Source organism: Penicillium citrinum (assembly GCF_028827155.1).
Source record: "Penicillium citrinum strain IBT 23319 chromosome Unknown utg000003l:1.0-4596430.0:1.0-4598250.0, whole genome shotgun sequence".
Lineage (NCBI taxonomy): Eukaryota > Fungi > Ascomycota > Eurotiomycetes > Eurotiales > Aspergillaceae > Penicillium > Penicillium citrinum.
The window spans coordinates 3,001,212-3,019,590 of record NW_026622688.1 but is presented as its reverse complement, the minus strand read 5'-3'; the positions used below and the strand labels follow the sequence as shown (position 1 = coordinate 3,019,590).

Here is an 18,379-nt window from a genome sequence, read left to right as displayed (position 1 = left end):
ATTCTCACGGCTTTCTGGTCCTTGTCCATCTTGCTTGCTCAAGGGGTGTCCTGATATTCTCTTGCCTACATTTATGTCGCGTCGCTCCAAGTAACAATGAAAATGATTTTTTCCCTATTAATGTACAGACTCGAATAACAGTCCAGCGAATTTTTTGATGAGGATAATGGATTTGCTGTGGTTCGAAGAAAACTGCAAAAAATTTACTTTGTATAATATATTGATTCTAAAATTACTATCAATTTTTTTTTCCATTTGCTGACCTGTAAATTCGATCAGAAATTTTTTCCAATTTATTCTATTCTGCTGTTTTGCTGTTTTTTAGTTTATTGCATACAGTCGAAATCGAAATTTTCTCTGAAATATCTTCTCAATCTGCTTTTCCATTGATATTTGATGAAACCTTCTCGAAAAATAATTGATAATAGTCGCCAAACAAAATTTGAGAGAAAAAATCACAGACGGTAGCGACTATAAGAATATATGGACGGTCCGTTAATATATGGTGTACAACTAGAACTCCCATCTTTCTACTATACTAAGGGATTTCTGTTAAAGGAGAAAGATTCAGATAAGTAATTAAGATAAGATTGAGATTGTTATTCAAGTTAATTCTTCTGAATCCATTTTATAACAAGATTGATCCGTAGTAATTACGAAATATCTAGGGCTTGCTGAACCACTCTTCATATCTCGCCCGGACGATAACTCCTCCAGGTCTCAAACCCAGCCTTTTCATAATACCCCTCCAGGGCAACCCAGTCAACAAAGACGCCTTTGATGCCCCGATGCTTCATGTTCTCTACGGCATGGCAGACCATGGCCAAACCGATCCCAGACTTCCGATGCTCCTCATCAACACCCACACACCCAATTAGACCTGTCTTTGGACCACACATTTGTGGAAAAGCCCATACATAATTTATAACATCGGGGGAGCCAAGCATCAAGGTCCAACCCACCTGGTTGCCCTGAGAGTCATAGGCCACCATCACGCTGTCCGGAAACTTGCTAGGGTGCAGAGCTACGAAGGCCTCTACCCAGCCCTGCGGAGAAAGTTAGTTCAGTCAGTCAGCAGAAGAGATACTTTGGAAGTCATACCGCTTTATCCGAGAAGTTTTTTCTCTGGCCAACCAGACATGTCTCGTAGTCTTCTGGCTTCAGTGGTGCAAAGGTAAAGCCGCGCTCTTTAGCACGACTCATATACTTCTCTGGGGCTTGGAAATTCTCGATATTCTGATATAAATCAACCGACCTAGAACTGGGAGAATTGAGTCGCCATCCTCGGTGGATGAAGAATTTCTGAATATCCTCGCCAAGGTCGTGAGGCACACCAGGCCAAAATCTAGGGAATGAACTACCGAGCTTTAAGTTCTCAACGCCGAATTGTTTCCTGAAAAACGATCTAGTCTCAGTCAACAAGGACGTGCCGATTCCTCGATCGCGGTAGGCCGGCTTCACTGCCAAAACTGCAACATGAACCGTCTTCGGGGGTCCATCTGCATTGTAATAGGCGACACAAAATCCAACGACCTCCGAATTGATACGAGCCACGAAATGACGTCCATTCGGACGGACGAACAATGTGCGCAAGCTTTCCCGTGGCAAAGGGTAGGTAGGCAAAGCTGCATCCCAAGTGTCAATCATTCCTTCGACATCTCTTTCCGCGTCATATAATGTAAAAGTAGCTTCAGTCTTGCTTGAAACTGTATGTCCGACTGGTAAGGACCCTTTAGAGTCCTTGTTTCCAAATATAATTCCAGCCGCCACGGTGAAGGCTTCGATGGTCGGCTCGTAAGTAGCTAGATACGTTTGGATGTCAGGTGCTTCAAGAAAATCATAAGGATTTGTTGCAGCAATTGCAACCAATGATCGAGTGTGTTGAGGAAGGTCCAAGCCGAATCTTTCTTGATAGGGGGACTCTCGCGCATTCAAGGATATGAAGATCACCGCATCGGCATCTTTAACTGCATTCCAATTTTCAGCTGACAACCCCGACTCGCCATATTTCAAGCCCACGGCGGTCGGGTTATGAGCTCGAATAGCTTCAAGGTATGGGTTAGCCTCGTACGATCCTTGCCTTCCCATGCCTTCACCATCTACTGCGCCTCCGGCAGGCGTTCCATCCCCTGGGAAGAGGACCACTACCTTGGAAGACTTAGATAGCGGAAGTGTGTGGGATTCGTCACGAACAAGAGTTGTAGAATGCTCATAAGCCTTCTTTGATAAGGCAGCGACTCTTTTATTTATACTGTCGAGTTTTGCAACATCATTTTTGCGCAGAGCAGTCTCCCAATCGAGAAATCTGTCCTTCACCGATGCCACACGACGACAAGCAGACTCGAAACGGGCGGGAGAGATTGAACCAGATTCAATTGCCTCACAGACTTTCTTAATTGAGCCTAGTTGCACATCGAATGTATGGCAGATCATTAGAATATCACTGCCAGCCTGAATTGCCAACACAGATCCTTGTTCTGTGCCATATGTGGAACGGATTCCATCCATCTCAAGACAGTCCGTAATGATCATTCCATCGTAAGCCATGTCGTTCCGCAAAATGCCCAACACTTTCGGTGACAACGTCGCGGGAAGTTGATCATCAATCTGCGGAAGCGAGATGTGAGCCGTCATGACTGTTTCCACTCCTTCAGCCACAGCTCTCCGGAATGGGATCAATTCCAGTCTTTCCAAGTCGTCTCTTCCTTTTGATATAACTGGAAGTCCGTAATGAGAGTCCACAGCAGTATCACCATGACCGGGAAAATGCTTGACACTTGGAATAATCCTCTCTTCTCTCAAGCCCTGTGCAGTCGCACTTGCAAAACGGCCGACAAACTCCGGATCATCGCCAGGACTGCGAACACCGATGACAGGGTTCAACGGCTCAGAATTGACATCACAAACTGGAGCATAATTCATGTTGATACCGAAAAACTTCAGGATTTCTCCAGTTGACTTTCCCGCTTGGTAGGCGAATTTTGGTTCATGGGTTGCACCAAGAGCCATTGGTCCAGGCACCTGAGCAGCTATGGGAGGAGGTATACGGGTGACGAGCCCATTTTCTTGATCGATTCCGATTAGTAGAGGTCGTTGATGTCCTGCCAGGCGAGCCTCATTCTGCAAAGCCAGTGTGAGAGCCTAATTTTATTTTTTTCATTTGTCATTAGTTCATTTGAATGGTTCGAATCAAATACACAAAAGCTGAATACCTGCAAATGTTGGGCATTTTCGAAATTGCGTGAGAAAAGAACGATAGCTCCAATATGGTAATCATGGATCAACGTCTTGATCTCTGGGCTAAGCGTGTGACCGTGGAAGCCGACCGCGAAGAGCTATATAAGTTAGATCTTATTCTCTTCTTTAAATCTTCTTATCTTCATATGGTCAAGGGCGAGATCTCACCTGGCCCACTTGTTTCTGCAAGTCAATCGATGCCATAGTGTAGAAACAACAACTTGTTGTTTAATGTTGAAAGGGAAAGCCCGCCGACGCGGGGGGAAGATAAGTCGCAGTTGGCCTATTGGCAGCCCCCACTTAGACTCGATGCAACCTCTTGGCTTCCAACGCAGAGTATCATAGAAGAGAAGTGGTTGAAATGCTACTATCAAGAGGAGTCTAGCTTACTCCCGTGATACTATTCCTGAATTGATCGTCAAATTTATGCCCTAACATTGTGACTCTCTTTGGAATGCGGGGTAAAAGAAAAGGGCAACATTTGAGCAGCTGAACTCTCCTCCTTCTTCACCCAAAGGTCTTTTACAAATACGGTCAAAGAGTCATGGCGAATTCAGCGGTTGAAAATCAAATGAATGAAGAGCAACCCCCGAAGACTGGTGCGGCAGTGGAAGTTGCGGCGAGTTCGACGCCTCAAGCTCGCAACATCCTGGAGGAATACGAGCGGCTGTTCGGGGTTGATGAGGATGCCTACGAGCAGCCAACTACGACTCGTAAGGAACTCTGGGCATATTATTTATATTACAATGGTGAGTGGCGCGTCTTTCTCTTATAGGTTACTCCGTGGTCTGATATGATAATTAATCTCCGGAACTATAGGTGACAATGGCGTTGGTCCCGGGTCCTATAGTCAAGCCCTGTGAGTAAGACATGTTTGGAGAGAGCGAAAGACAAATCTGACCAGAGATAGCTTTCAATGGGCTCTTAATGGGGCAGGGTATCAACCAGATACTAATCCTCCCAAACCATGTACCAATTCCTCGGCTTGTGTAGTCCCTTGGGCTGGAGGTACACGATCTATTTCCTCGGTTGTCCTCATCGCAAATGGACTATGCTTTGCATTCATGACAATAATCTTTGTTTGGCTTGGTAGCGCCGCTGACTATGGCTCATTTGGTCGATGGTTGCTTTTAGCACTGACTGTCGTTTGTTGGGCGTTGCAGTATGGTATGCTGGCCATCCGCAATCCAACCCAATGGCCATCTGCCATGGGCCTGTATATCGTGGCTTATGTGGCGTATGGTGCTACTCTGGTGTTTTATGCGGCAGTGTTTCCTCGACTTGCTAGATACATGCCGCATGTACGTAAAGCACGAGAGGAGGATTTAAGGGAGGGTAAGATTAACCAGCAGGAGTACGATCAAATAGAGTCACTGGAAAGAAATCACATCAGGTTGGTGCAATGAATCACTTCCAAGATGAAATATTTCCTGCTAATTGATGATACAGTAACATTTCGACTGCACACAGCAACATTGGCTACTTGCTGACCCTCGCACTCAACCTCAGTGTGCTTCTTCCCATGCAAAATAATCAGTATTCGAATAATTTAGCGCTGTGTCTGACCAACTCTTGTGAGTATAGCCCCAACTAATATTGAGCATTTTTAATAGTTCACAGACTGGGTTGTACTAGGTATCTGGTGGTTTATCTTCCAGCAAAAAAGACCCGGTCCTAAAATTCCCAAGGGCTCGGGCTACACTACCATTGGTTTCAAACAACTTTGGCTCGCTGTCAAAGAGATCAGGAATCTTCCGCAAACTTTTGTGTATTTCTTAGCATACTTCCTGCTGGCAGATGGACTTAACACAACCGGTAGGTCTACATTCTGATCAAAAGGTTTCATTGACTAATGATACGAAGGTACCCTTGTTCAAATAATTCAAAATGACTATGTCTCATTTTCCTTTCTACAAATAACCTATTTGGGCATTACACAGGCCGCATGCTCAATCACGTCGACATTAGGGTTCTGGTATATCCAGCGCTATTTCAAGTTCAAGACTAAGACCATGTTTCTCGTCACCAATTTCTTCAGTGTTCTCATCCCGTTCTGGGGCATGCTAGGGCTATGGACTACCAAAGTTGGTTATCATAATACCGTATGTTTTCTGGTTATTCTCCATGGCCTCCTAGTTTTGGACTTACAGTTTCTCAGTGGGAATTCTACTTCTACAACGTCATCTTCGGACTGTTCCAAGCCCCGTACTACGCGGTAAGCCATTCTTTTCAAAGACGTTATCTATTCCAGATCTGACTTTTTCTGCTATAGTACGCACAAACCATGATCAGTGAGCTTATGCCACGTGGATTTGACAACATGTTCTTCGCTCTCTTCGGGATCACCAATCGAGCTGTGAGTAGACTTTGTCCCTTAGCTATACTTTCTTTTCCTAACAACCCAGTCTTCAATCATCGGACCAAATGTTATTCAAGCTATCATTAATGATACTCGCAACAATTGGATGGGCTTTCCATTCCTTTTTGCCATCTGCACCGCAGCGATGATTGCTATTGGGTTAGTAGACATTGAGAAAGGACGGGAAGATGCCAGACGCTTCACTGAAAAAACAAAGGTGAATCGGGTGATTGCTGAGACAGGTCTAAGCGCTGATACTATCATGAAGGGGAAAGTCCCAGTGGAAAGCGAGGACACAGTGGCGAGTACACAAAACGGGGAATCTTCTATTCATGCCACAGCAGTGCAGAATGTGGGCAATGTGCCTTTAGTAACAGTGCCATCAATCGGTTAAACCCATGTGATCTTTTCTTTTAATCGATTTTTGATACTCTAAATTACGTTATATTCTCCGCTTATGCACGCAAAAATGAGACGAAATTAAGAGGAAAAGAAACTAGATTTTCGTAGTTTAAACTTCGGCTTTTTTCTCGCCCTCTTGTTGGGGCGATAGTTCGTTAATCTTCTGCGCAGTCTTATCGCGGTTCTTCGCATCAATCTTGTTGCGCCATTCATCACCATAGATAGTCGTGGCCCAGACACAACATCCGGCAAATACCAAGAAGATGGCGCTTATGGTACTGAACCACCCAACACCGATTTTTTCAACAGCTGGCAGAACGAGACCTGATCCCAAAGCAGCAAAGACATATCGGAACATATAGTTTCCTGCCACTACTTCAGCACTGCGTCCACTTGATTGCATGACATCTAGGCAAAATGTGTTCAAGCTTGGGAAGCAGAATAGTTGTGCAACTCCTTGTAAAAACATAGCCAGGACAGGCACGGGAATTCCACCAGCAGCCTTTTCGACAGTCCAGCCGTACACAAGGATGCAACCAGGAATAATGACTCCTAGAAAAACTAAACAGGACTTCAGTCTGTCCTCTGGTACACGTTTTCCACGCTTCCGAATCCATTTCTTCACTGTATGGTCTGCCCAGCGACCACCCATGAATGTACCCACCAGATACCCACATCCTGGAGCGATGTAAAATAAAGCGGATTGGATGGGTGTGGTGAGATGGAAACGCGGGTTCAATACATATCGGATTGGAGTTAATAGGGAGTACTGGTTCCAAACGAGTGCACCGGCCGCAATGCCGGCAAAAAAGAGGTTGGGATATGTGAAAAGTAGAATGCCGACGCGAAGGGGGTTTACTCGGTGCCAAAGGTACTGTGCTTTTTCCATTGCAGGTTTTTCAGTTACTTCCGGCTTATCGAGGTTCGGGTACGTCTCTGGGAAGAAGAAAAACACGAGCAAGGTTCCGAATCCTCCAAGCGCCGTCTGAAGCCAGAAGACAACCCTCCAAGAGCAAAATGTGACGATGACTCCCTATATGATTGATTTGTCAGTCGAAATGGATTGATATACTTGGACACCATAAGCTTGATAATAGCCACGGGTAGGAATAACATACACCAATGAATGGACCAAGAGCTGGGCCGATAAGAGTGCCGGAGAGGAACCAACCCAATGCTGTTGCTCGCGCACGAGGCTCGTAAACATCACCAATGGCTGAACTACCGACAACCAGGAAAGAAGTTCCTTGAAAAGCCGTAAGGACACGGAATATGTAGTACGCGGGCAAGTTGGGTGCAAGCGCAGTTCCAATGCTGAAAGCAAAGAAGAGAAAGGCGCTGACCAAGAAAATCTAAACGTTTACTATTAGTATATCACTATTGAACGAGTAGTAGAGTCATTTTGGTCAATCGACTGACTGGACGTCGGCCCCAAACTTGACTAAAGGGTCCCCAGAATGGAGCTGCAATTCCCATAAACGCCAAGTACAAGGCATTACTAGCATTGATTATACTGCCCGTTGTATCGTAGGTTGCTGCTACTTCGGGGATACCCGAAAGAATAGAAGTTGAAGAGATTGGTGCCAAAAACGAGCAGAATGAGAGAACAGCGACAATAACAATCTTTCGGGATGGTGAAAAGCGCAGGTATTGCTCTGCATCAACCTCACGAAACTCACTCGTCACGGGCATGTCATGGTTGGAGAGGTGACTTTGCACTAAATGTAATGCATTCCCATTTTCCGGTTGATGTTGCGCTTTCGATTCTTTCGTCTGGATTTCCTCCATAGCGGGCATGGCATCCTCAATGCTCGAGGCCCTTGAAGTAGTTGGAGACATGGCATTGGAGGTGCCCATTGAGGACTACACTCGATCAAATGTAAATAGAGGATCCAGATCGTTCGATTGACATATAGAAGTCGTTTGGCTTTGTTTGCAAAACAGAGATGTCTGTACCAAAATTGTTGATATTCTCAAGAGGGTTTCCGCAAACGTACTCCTGTAGACTGAAATTCTCAAAACGACCGTGGCAATTCAACTGGGATTGAAATCAAAAGAATTAATTGGGACGATATATTGCGGTTGATTATATAGAACAAGAAAAAATTGAGTCACAAAAAAGAGGAAGAGAGAAAATGCAACAAGCAAGCCAGAAGAGAAAGAAAATTCACACTGCTCGGCGCTTTGGATAGTTGGCCGAGGATCGGCGCGGGGGTCGCATCTCTCCAACGTCGACAGGGCGGAAGGCGTCCACACAGCGACGTTGCTGGTTATCTTTTCAGGGTCAATTGCCCAGAATAGTCCCCAGTTCTCCCCTAAAATCAAGCATGGCCCATCCAATAGTTCGAGATCGGTCAGAACGCCGTGGGGAAACAGTCCGTTGCCACAGCCGAAGTACAGTAGGACGCGGAAAAGAATCCGAGTTTCGATACTGTTTTAGGACAAAGGTTCACTTGATCACCTTGAAAAGACCAGGGTGACAGCTGGGATTAAGTATTCCCTCGGTATACAGTCCCGAGGGGTTAGTTTCTGTCGTTCAATGTACCTTTATAGTCCACATGTTGACTCAAATCAGACGGGTCGATTCCAAGAAAATCTCCGAAAACAGAAACCTGTCAGTCACTACACAATCTGGCCCAAGAGGCGATGGTGGACCAGTACCCCTCCACTAAGATGTGGCTAGCCACATTAGGAACAAAAAGATTGTATTTCGATCTTGAATCGGAAGTTGTCTTTATTGAAGTGCATTCTACCCAAAAAGGTGTAATGGACGAAGACTGCCTCAGTCGAAGGATTTGATACGCGAGAATGAAAAGAGACGATCGAAATGTGGCTGTGGCAGTGACGTTATCGTCCGCTGGCGGTCAACCTCATCTGCTGTCCCCCACTCCCCACGCTCTTCTTCTTTAAACATTTTTGGGACCTTTGGTACTTCTGGAAACAAAAATAATTCATTACTCTTCCTCTCTCTCTCTCTTTTTCAAATTATGTCTTCCAAGAAGGAGCCCCAGAGCCAAGTTCCCGCAGGTAGCAAGGGATCATGGTCGAGTTTCCTTAAGGTAGATACAAGCTTGCCCCTCTACACGACGCGCAATCTCCCTTATTCCTTGTATCAAGCGCTAATGGTCGTTTCAGTCTATTGCTTCGTTCAACGGAGACCTTTCTTCTCTCACAGCACCCCCATTCATTCTATCCTCTACTTCCCTAACCGAATATTCCGCCTATTGGGCAGAACACCCCGCCGTCTTCGTCGCTCCCGCCAAGGAAACCGATCCTGAGAAGCGAGCTCTTCTCGTCCTCAAGTGGTTCCTTACTACACTTCACCAGCAATATTGCAGTCGCAGTGAGAAGCTAGGAAGTGAGAAGAAGCCTCTCAACCCGTTCTTGGGTGAGCTCTTTATTGGCAAGTGGCTCGACAATGGCGACTCAGACCTTGGTGAAACCCAGCTGTTCAGTGAGCAAGTCAGGTAGGTGGCATCTTAATTTCCCCGGTCTTGTTTAGTTATACGTTAGAGACTTACTTTCACCACAGCCATCACCCGCCTGCGACTGCATATGCAATTGTCAACAACAAGCACTCGATCGAGGTGGGTACAATAGAACTGGAAATCCAGGTACCCTAGCATCACCGGGGATCATAATTTGACCTTTTCTCTATCTTTAGTTGCAAGGATATAATGCCCAGAAAGCTTCATTCTCGAGCACCATTCAGGTGAAGCAGCTCGGACACGCTCAGTACACCCTTACCCCTCCCGGCTCCAATGAGAAGGAAAAGTACGTTATCACGCTGCCTAACCTGCACATCGAATCACTCATCTACGGTACTCCCTTCGTTGAGCTGGAAAAGACCGCCAAGATCGTCAGCAGCAGCGGCTATACCGCGAAGATCGACTTCTCCGGTAAGGGATGGCTCAGCGGAAAGAAGAACACCTTCACTGCGAACCTGTTCAAGACCAGTGAAGGCGAGAAGAAGTCTCTCTACACCATTGATGGTCAGTGGTCGGACAGCTTCACTATCAAGAATGCTCGTACCAAGGAGGTTGTAGACAAGTGGGTCGTGAAGGAGAACCCAACTTCCCCACTCCAGTTGGCGCCTCTGGAACAGCAGGATTTATACGAAAGTCGTCGTGCTTGGAAGGATGTCGCGGAGAACATACAGAGTGGCAATATGGATGCTGTTTCCCACCACAAATCGCGTATTGAGAATGCCCAACGAGAGCTTCGCCGCGTTGAACAGTCTGAGGGCCATGAGTGGGTGCGTCGCTTCTTCAACCGCATTGAAGAGAAGGACGACGACCCTCTCTTTAAGGACCTTGCCTCTGAGCTTGGGATCTCTGGTAACTTGGAGGGCGAGAAGACCGGTGGTATCTGGCGCTTTAATGCCGCCAGTGCCGCCGATGCAAAGCCTCCTTACCACAAGATTGGAGGCGAGGGACTGGGCATCACTGAGTAGAAGCGTCACTTCCGGCCATACATTGATAAATTCTAGGGTCAACTCTATTTTCGAAACTGGAATCACTTGAAACAAGGGTATTTGGAATCACAGGTTTGTTGGCTTGCTACAAGCAACCCTAACCAACCTATTTGCCAGGAAACATAGAAAGTTGACTCTTTTGGTGTACCTTGTTTTCTTTCTTTGAGGGTCGTTTCATGCTGCACTTCGATTGTACATACTAGTTTCGATGATCTTGGCGATGCTGCTTACTGGGAAAAGTGGCTTCAACTTTACCGCCCATCTAATATCTTCTTTCATGATCTTCTATTTTTGTCATATACTCTACATATCTTCAACCAGGAATTCATTCACATGTCCCACTGCAATTTCTTCTCTATCTCGTTTCAATGTTGACAGATTGGAGTCGGTTCAAAAACTCACCTTAAATAGTAACAAATATCTCGTAGCACGCGTCACGCCTGGAGATTAACTTCCTCGGCGAGTACCACAAATGATAGTTGCAAACTGGCTACCAAGTAACGTCACTAGTACTCTCTACTGGACGTTCTAATAGAGTCTGTGATGACTGCATATCTAGTCTACTTAGTTCTACGTTTACTCTACGGCTGATGAACGACTTCAATAGACCAAGGATTAGGGCATAGAATCACAAGCGGGCCTGAATGTTTGATTTGTATAGGAGCGTACATAACTCGTTACTTTTTTATAGACCCAGTAACATGAGCAGAGTCCATCGCGGTCTACCCCTCTACCAGACCCAGCAACCATCAATGATCGACGTTGCAAATGGCGGACGAAAGGTATTGAACAAGGGAACTTCAAAGGTGAACCCCATCTTCACAAAATGGACACCCGCACCGGAACCCGAATTGACACCGTGAGCTAGAGCGGAGGAAGGGAGGGCAAGGGAAAAAAAAAGAAAACCTTGGGAGAAATGGTGGATTTAATACAGACCACATCCACTCGGAGCGGTAGTAGCAAAAGGAAGAGACGGGAAAAAGCAGACGGGAAAAGAAAAAAGAAAAAAGAAAACGTAAATAAGGGCAGTAAAGCATGACCAAAAAAGCAGAACACATTTCTCCGTACCAGGCAAAACCAACCGAGCTCCCAGAGAGTAGAGATTACACAAATGTTGAGGTAAAGGAAAGATGAAGAGAAAGTTTGGGTTCTGTCCAGTCGAACAAGACCTGGGTGAATTCCAGGTTTCCCCCTTCCTTTGTGATATGGAAGACAAAACGAAAACCCCGATTTCAAATCACCCGCAAATGCAACGCCATATGTGTTCGTGGTAGGGAGCAGAAGGAAAAATAGTGGCCTCAAATTTAGTGGCCATAGTTACCACCCCAGCCACCGCGGCCCGAGTTTCCGTAGTAGTTACCGAAGCCCGCGCCGTAGTTACTGTATCCAGATGCCTGATGGGTCTGCGAGCCGGCGCCCTGGTGACCAAGACCACCGAGACCACCGTACTGGGGGTTCAAGTTGGGGTAAGTACCGAAGGCCTGTTGACCCTGCTGACCTTGCAGCGGAGGAAGGCCGGTCTGAGCCTGAGGTTGGCCGGGGACGCTGTTAGTAGCAGAGCCGGGGCGGTTGGCCTGGGCAAGAGAGGGGCTAGGTCCGCCAGTCTTGGAGGCATCGAAGCCCTTTGTCTCCTCAGCACTCACAGGGGGCTGTTGGGTGACAGTGGGGTTACGACCAAAGCCTGCCTGGGGCTGAACGAAGACATCGGACATTCCAGAGCCAAAGGCGTTGGTGCTTGCAGCAGACTGCTGGGTGTCGGATGGCTGAGCAGAGCCAGTGCGGCCATACACAGAGTCACGACCAGGCACACCCTGGTTGAAGGTGCCAGCATTTGCGGGGGAAGAGGAGTGATCATAAGAGAAGGCATGAGGCTGGCCATACATGCCACCCTTACCACCGTAGGGGCCGTACTGGCTGCCGTAGCCGTACTGAGTGTTGTGGGGCATACCGTAATGCTGCTGTTGCTGCTGCTCCTCATAGCGGCGAGCATCGTCATACATAGGACGGTTACGGCCATATTGGTGCTGGTTCATTTGGTTCATGTACGAGGCATAGTGAGGGTTGTTGTTATAGTAGGGATAACTGTAGCCATAGCCGTGCGCAGCCTGGCCAGGCATGTGCTGGACTGCAGGAGTCTGGGTAGTGGCTGGCAGAGTCGGGTTAGGAGTGTTGTGGCCACTGTTGGTAGCGTCAACAGGACCGTAACGGCCAGGAGGCTGGGTAGTTGGGACTTGAGGCTGAGCCTCAGCGGCAGAAACACCAAATCCAGCACCAGCTCGAGCAGCAGCATCCTGGGTCTGGCCATAGTTGCCATAGTTGTTATAGTAGGGGAATCGCTGGTCGGAGGCATAGAAGGAGGAGTAATCGGCGCCAGTGGTCACAGCGGGTTGAGCAGGAGCCTGGTTGGCGAAAGGCTCTTGGATCTGTGGCTGAGGTTGGCTGAAAGGATCCGCGAAGCGAGAGAAGTCACCGAAAGACTCGGCAGCAGAGGCCTGGGGAACGGGAGGAAGGCCAGGAGCAGGGCGAGCAGCGACGGGAGTTCCGTCAGCAGGTCCCTGGGTAGAGGGAGGGAGAGAAGCCCGAGGGGCAACGGGAGAGTGTTGAGGAGGTTGAGCACGGGTCTCAGCTTCCTCGCGGTTCTCGTCAATATCCACGGCATCACCGTTCAGGCCCATGCTACCGAATTGCACGGCGGCACGGTCCACCGCATGGTTACCTGGCATGACAACAGCCTGCTGCTGTTCCATAACGCGGCGCTGGAAGCCAGGGGTGCGGCCATGCTTCAAAGCACTGCCCGGGAGACCAGAGTGAGGGGCACGGGAGGGTGTGACATTAGCTGTCGCAGAGGGATCCAGGACACTGCCAACTGTACTGGCGGCAGTCGCGGTGGGAGCAGGGGCAGAAACATCGGGGATTCGTTCAAGGTTGGTTTCGGTCAAGTCATCAGCAAGTGTCTTCGAAGTGACATTGGGGATAGCAGGAATGGCGGGTTGGGCGGGCTTCGCAACGGGAGTCTTCTGAGAGGCGGCGGGGGCGGGGGCAGCAGCAGGAGCAGGAACGGGAACGGGAACGGGAGCGGGAGCGGGCTCGGGGGCCTTCTGTTGCTCAACAGCAGGCTCAGCGGGCTTCTCAGGGGCGGGTGCGGGAGCTGGAGCTGCCGCAGGGGGCTGCTTCTGGGGCGGAGGAGGCGCGGGTTTGGCGAAAAGGCTAGCCCAACCCTTCTTCGTACCCTCAGGGATCACACTAGTCTTTGTCTCAGTCGACTCTGTGTTTCCGCCAGCTGTAGGTTGCTCAACCTCTCCTCCGACCTTGGGAGCTACAGGCTCTGTCGCCGGAATGGCCGTAGCGGGTTCCGCAGCGCTGGTAGTTGTTCTAGTGCCATTTGTAGTTTGAGCGCCTGCCCGGCCACCACGACCGCCACGGCCCCGATCTCCACGGGCACGTCCACGGCCCTCAAATCCGCCTCGGCCACGGCCACCTCGAACGGAAACTGGGGTCGATTCAGTCTGAGTATTCTGGGCTTCCTTGGGCTTGGGACGAGTTCGGTCTGTGGTCTTCTTGACCTCTCCCCACTGTGACACGTTGCCTGTCAAAGAAAAAAAAAAAGTCAATACAATGCGAGTCGAGGTAGACAGTAAAACCTAAGAAGGTATTGAAGATCATTGAGGGACGAACCTTCGGTAATGCGCACAATTGCATCCTCGAGCTCACCATTCGAGTCTTCGAGGGCAAAAATGAGGTCTTCGTCCTTCCAGTCGGGGAACAACTCCTTAAGAGTAGGTAGAGTGTCGGAGTACTTCTTCCTCATCTGACCAATTTCACCCTCTTCAAATGATGGTGCGTCTGAGTTGTCGGCATTCGCAGATCTGCTGCTACCACCACGACCACCTCTGGAGCTGAAGCCGCCACGGCCACCCCGGGAGGATACTCTGCCGCGCGCAGACGATCTGTTTTGAACTTCGGACATGATGTCGAGAATATGTGTGAGATGAAGGAAACGGAATCGGAAGAAAGGTCACGATGGTCGTCGCAAGGGTTTCGGGTAAGGGAGGAAGGATTTGAATGGTAGAATGAGTCGGATGCACCCTCACAAAAGAGGAACAGCACCAAAACCACGGGCACGGGGGCCGATAAAAATCCAGAAACACAAACAAGATAATATAACTCGTAAGTTGTGAGTGTGGAGAGGAGGGGAGGGAGGGGAGGAAAAGAAGAGGTGGATGATGTGAATGGGGAAGGCAAAAGCTCAGAGTTCTGATGTGTTGCTCGCAGTCGCAGCTGGTCTTGGCACCCGTCTGGCTTTTTAGCGAGTGGCGCCCATTGGGCCTTACAGCAGCTTTCTTCCTTTTGTCGACTACACTTTCTGATTTTACAGTGATTCTCTTTGCGTCTTTCACGGCTGTGTGTTCTTGATTGAAGAGTAATCTCTTTGGGCTTTTCTACAGTATATCCGCTTCTTAGTACCTGGCTGGGGTGTTCGCTTGTGTGTGCTCGTCATCCACTTTGGGCATCTTACGGTTCCCTCTGACCGCCCACCCCTCGCGGCCGGGAGCGATCTTCCCCTACATACACATTGCTGCAGAAGGGGTTGTACGATTTATTTAGCACTCACCGACTACCCATAATGAAGGGAACCTCGATCTTTCAGTTCAAGTCTTGGCCTAAGATTCATCAGCCATTGCCGAGGACACCACGCGAGTCTCAGCAACTGCTTAGTGCTCTCACTTCCTCATTTCGTCGCCAGCTCGACCGCGCCTATCCGGCAGCAAACAGTTCCAACCATGAAAGCGATCGACAGCCCTTGAATACCGATTCCTCTGCTCATGCGACTGATCAGCACCTGCACACCATCCTGGATAACCCTTTATTTCGCATTGTCCCTCCCAAGGGGCCGACTCACGACCAACATGCATTTCGAAGATTGGAGGAACAACGACGCCTGGCTACGGATCCCATGGCGGTTCTGGACGAAATGGTGGCTTCGGGTTCCGCCACAGCAGCAGTCATAGTCGAATGCCTCAAGTCTCAGCTACTTCTAGCGAGATCAACAAATGATATGAAGACCTCTCGAGCAGGCTCAAGGGTGGAGCATTGGTTTTGGTCCTCGGATGGAGCCTCTAGGCAGATGCTCCTTCAGTCACGAGGCTCAACTGCTGCTTTAAGCAAGTTTATGGTTGCAGAGAGGCTGCAGACTACCATATTAGAATGGCTCAAAATGGCGATGGGCCAGGACCTTGGCGGGTACAATGGCCGAATGAAAGAAGAACAATCCCGACAGACGGTCAGTCACCTTCTTGTCAGTTTCATAGATGCCGAGATTCGATATGGAGCAGGTCTCGCATCCGCAATCCAGTATTATCTACGTGTCTGCCAGATGCATTTTTCGACTCATCTTACAGATGGTGTTCAATCGGGCAAGCCGATGCTCCTAGCAGGCGGTGCTCACTTGAGCCGTGCAGTCATGGATCAGAAACCATCCATTGAAAGCATCTCTGGGGATCTCTACGAGGAATTTTCTGAAGTCATTTCTACTTTGTCGTCTTCTCGGTCCTTATTGTTTGCTTCCGTTGCGCTGTGTCACCCCGGAAAGCCGAACCCACAACCTTTCATTCGCTTTGTCGAAGGGCTTTCGCCAGCTAAATTTCAGGCCTGGACTGAAGCTAGACGAGATGCTTTCCTCCGTATCGGCTGTGACGCCCTGCGCATGCTTATCGACTCCAAGAAGATCCGAGAGGCTACCAGCTTAGCGCAGAAGATCCAAGTTGTCCTCCCGGAGGAAACGGCTACCGCCTCAATTGGAGCGACTCGCACTCGTACGTCGGCAGAGGAAGAATATCTTCTCTCGCGCTTGGATCTGAACTTGACCTAATGGGCGATCGTAAGGTTTATCCAACCAACGACATTCACATCAGTCCGCGCAATTCGGGGGGTGCTACTTCTGGCAGAACAACTATGAGCCATGGAGATACTCTATTCAGAGGCCGACCTGATTTTGAGCAAATCTTCACTCAATGCTGAATCCTGTCTCGTTCTCGGCATCATAGCATCCTTCCCCAATGTCCGGGTATGGCCGACATCTAAATCTCGAATCGTCTCCACTCTCTACGGAAACAATGATCTCTAATTGCTGATATATATGCCACAGCAACAAGAAAGACATTGTTTCGCCGAACGACGATCACTGGCTCTTGGCTTGCTTCCGGAGCGCAGCAGTGCGATGACGATGATCTCAGGTACTCCGCACTGCCTACTCCACATTGGCTTTGCGCCATCCGAGTAACCTCATGCTGTCCACTCAATTCCCTCACTCTGACGAGAAATGCCATTTATTTCTCAAAAGAAAGTTCAAGTTACTTGACAGAGGGCAATGCAATGACGTTGAAATTCTCATGTGGTTGAATGGGGACCGGGTTGTGCGACGAGGGCCGGCGTCGCGGGCGACGAATCAGCCCTGTACTGCATGATACGAATTGGGTTAGCGTCCCCCAGCTGCTCTTAGTAAACGTCACCGCGCAACCTCACTTCTTTTCCCCCAAAGAACAATCGACCCCATTCCAACCTCTGTGTTCCTTCGTAAACCATCACATCCTTCTTTTTAAACACACTTGTCCTCATAATTTGGCTCTATTCTGTTCATATTGTGAAAAACAGCCATCCTTCCGCGCACGTTCCAATATCTGACATCATCGATCCACCATGGCCAGTGAAGGCATCTTCTCTGCGCAAAATGCTCCCCCAGCTCCCGGTACGTTTTTGGCATCTATAGTAGCGGCTCTCCGACCAAATTGGTCGCACTGAGCATGTTAGCTATATGTTGTTTGCGAATAGAGGTCGCTGGCTCTCCGAGGGTCGTAGTGACCATCATTCCGGGTCCATCATATGCTGACTAAGTATATCCAGCTGCAGCGCCAGTGGTCAGCGAACAGTCACAGCCGGTTCACAGCGTGCTGAGCCCCTCGCATAAAGAAAGCGAAACTAGTGTTCTCGAAAAGGCAAAGGCTGCGGCAGGCGGCGAACACCCAGCAGCTCCAACGGCGCCAACTGAGCTCAAGCCGTCTGCTTCAAGTTCCGCAGAGCACCCACTCAGCGGCGCTATCGGGTCTACAGACGTCCATACATCAACCGAACACCAGAAAGGGGACCTTAAGCCTACTAATCAAGAGCCGCAGACTGGCGAGAAGCGTGCTTTTGATTCTACAGTTGTCGCCGACTCTGCTCCGTCTCAGACCTCCGTCCCGGCTACTGCTCCTGCTCCGGTCTCTGATACTCCGACTCCTGCAGCTCCGGCTCCTGCACCAATCACTGAAGCCACTTCTTCTTCTGCGCCTATTTCTCATCCGGCTCCCGCTCCAGCCCCGACATCTGCTTCGGGAGAAAAGGACAAGCCCGTCTCTGAAAAGCCGGATGAGCCCGAGGCTAAAAAACAGAAGATTGAGTCAGAGTCCTCCAAGGATGCCAATGGATCTGTGCCTCCTAGTTCTTCGACCGACACCAAAGACGCACAGGGCAAAAACGCTCGCCCCAAAAAAGAAAAGATCAAAGACGCCGTTAAAAAGGCCATTCCCACTGACGGCATTGGTAGCCGTACCCGCAGCCGTACCAAGCCTACTTAAGTACCAAACTTCTCGAAGGCATGCGAAGTAGTTTAGCTATACTTTTCCTAGGCTCGCTTCACCGCGTTCCTTGACTGTCTGTGCTCGTCTGTGTTCGAGACCACGAAGACGATTTCTGAGATGGAAACTACTATAGGAGGCATTCTGATCAGCAATCAAAAGTATTCTTAATGATTCAAACTTCATTGTAAAGCCTTATATGCTATAGTATACTATTGGACAGACCCCGAATACTTCATACGGGAAAGTATCGCTGATCCGATAATCGGGCTGAGTCATTTCTCCCCGGAACGG

General features: G+C 48.9%; 7 protein-coding genes across 7 annotated transcripts; 4 read left to right on the top strand and 3 right to left on the bottom strand.

Moving 5' to 3' along the window:
* Positions 1 to 686: 686 nt before the first annotated feature.
* On the bottom strand, positions 687 to 3,441 carry N7469_004349 (uncharacterized protein; the record flags this gene model as incomplete). The annotated part of the gene is made up of 4 exons (XM_056643269.1): positions 687 to 1,046; positions 1,102 to 3,141; positions 3,213 to 3,335; positions 3,406 to 3,441. The coding sequence occupies 4 exons, from the start codon at positions 3,439 to 3,441 to the stop codon at positions 687 to 689; spliced, it is 2,559 nt and encodes an 852-aa protein (XP_056502681.1).
* Positions 3,442 to 3,808: 367 nt separating this feature from the next.
* Positions 3,809 to 5,990, top strand: N7469_004348 (uncharacterized protein; the record flags this gene model as incomplete). The annotated part of the gene is made up of 9 exons (XM_056643268.1): positions 3,809 to 3,986; positions 4,057 to 4,096; positions 4,148 to 4,630; positions 4,687 to 4,811; positions 4,858 to 5,052; positions 5,101 to 5,339; positions 5,396 to 5,452; positions 5,510 to 5,593; positions 5,643 to 5,990. The coding sequence occupies 9 exons, from the start codon at positions 3,809 to 3,811 to the stop codon at positions 5,988 to 5,990; spliced, it is 1,749 nt and encodes a 582-aa protein (XP_056502680.1).
* Positions 5,991 to 6,107: 117 nt separating this feature from the next.
* N7469_004347 (putative MFS transporter) lies at positions 6,108 to 7,855 on the bottom strand (the record flags this gene model as incomplete). Its single annotated transcript, XM_056643267.1, has 3 exons — positions 6,108 to 7,031; positions 7,117 to 7,350; positions 7,418 to 7,855. The coding sequence occupies 3 exons, from the start codon at positions 7,853 to 7,855 to the stop codon at positions 6,108 to 6,110; spliced, it is 1,596 nt and encodes a 531-aa protein (XP_056502679.1).
* Positions 7,856 to 8,985: 1,130 nt separating this feature from the next.
* Positions 8,986 to 10,451, top strand: N7469_004346 (OSBP family protein; the record flags this gene model as incomplete). Its single annotated transcript, XM_056643266.1, has 4 exons — positions 8,986 to 9,057; positions 9,134 to 9,465; positions 9,531 to 9,585; positions 9,663 to 10,451. The coding sequence occupies 4 exons, from the start codon at positions 8,986 to 8,988 to the stop codon at positions 10,449 to 10,451; spliced, it is 1,248 nt and encodes a 415-aa protein (XP_056502678.1).
* A 1,325-nt stretch (positions 10,452 to 11,776) lies between these two features.
* On the bottom strand, positions 11,777 to 14,439 carry N7469_004345 (putative RNAPII degradation factor Def1; the record flags this gene model as incomplete). Its single annotated transcript, XM_056643265.1, has 2 exons — positions 11,777 to 14,058; positions 14,148 to 14,439. 2 exons carry the CDS (start codon positions 14,437 to 14,439, stop codon positions 11,777 to 11,779), a joined length of 2,574 nt encoding a protein of 857 aa, XP_056502677.1.
* Positions 14,440 to 15,096: 657 nt separating this feature from the next.
* On the top strand, positions 15,097 to 16,341 carry N7469_004344 (uncharacterized protein; the record flags this gene model as incomplete). The annotated part of the gene is made up of 1 exon (XM_056643264.1): positions 15,097 to 16,341. The coding sequence occupies one exon, from the start codon at positions 15,097 to 15,099 to the stop codon at positions 16,339 to 16,341; it is 1,245 nt and encodes a 414-aa protein (XP_056502676.1).
* Positions 16,342 to 17,168: 827 nt separating this feature from the next.
* N7469_004343 (uncharacterized protein) lies at positions 17,169 to 18,085 on the top strand (the record flags this gene model as incomplete). The annotated part of the gene is made up of 2 exons (XM_056643263.1): positions 17,169 to 17,217; positions 17,373 to 18,085. The coding sequence occupies 2 exons, from the start codon at positions 17,169 to 17,171 to the stop codon at positions 18,083 to 18,085; spliced, it is 762 nt and encodes a 253-aa protein (XP_056502675.1).
* Between the last annotated feature and the right edge of the window lie 294 nt (positions 18,086 to 18,379).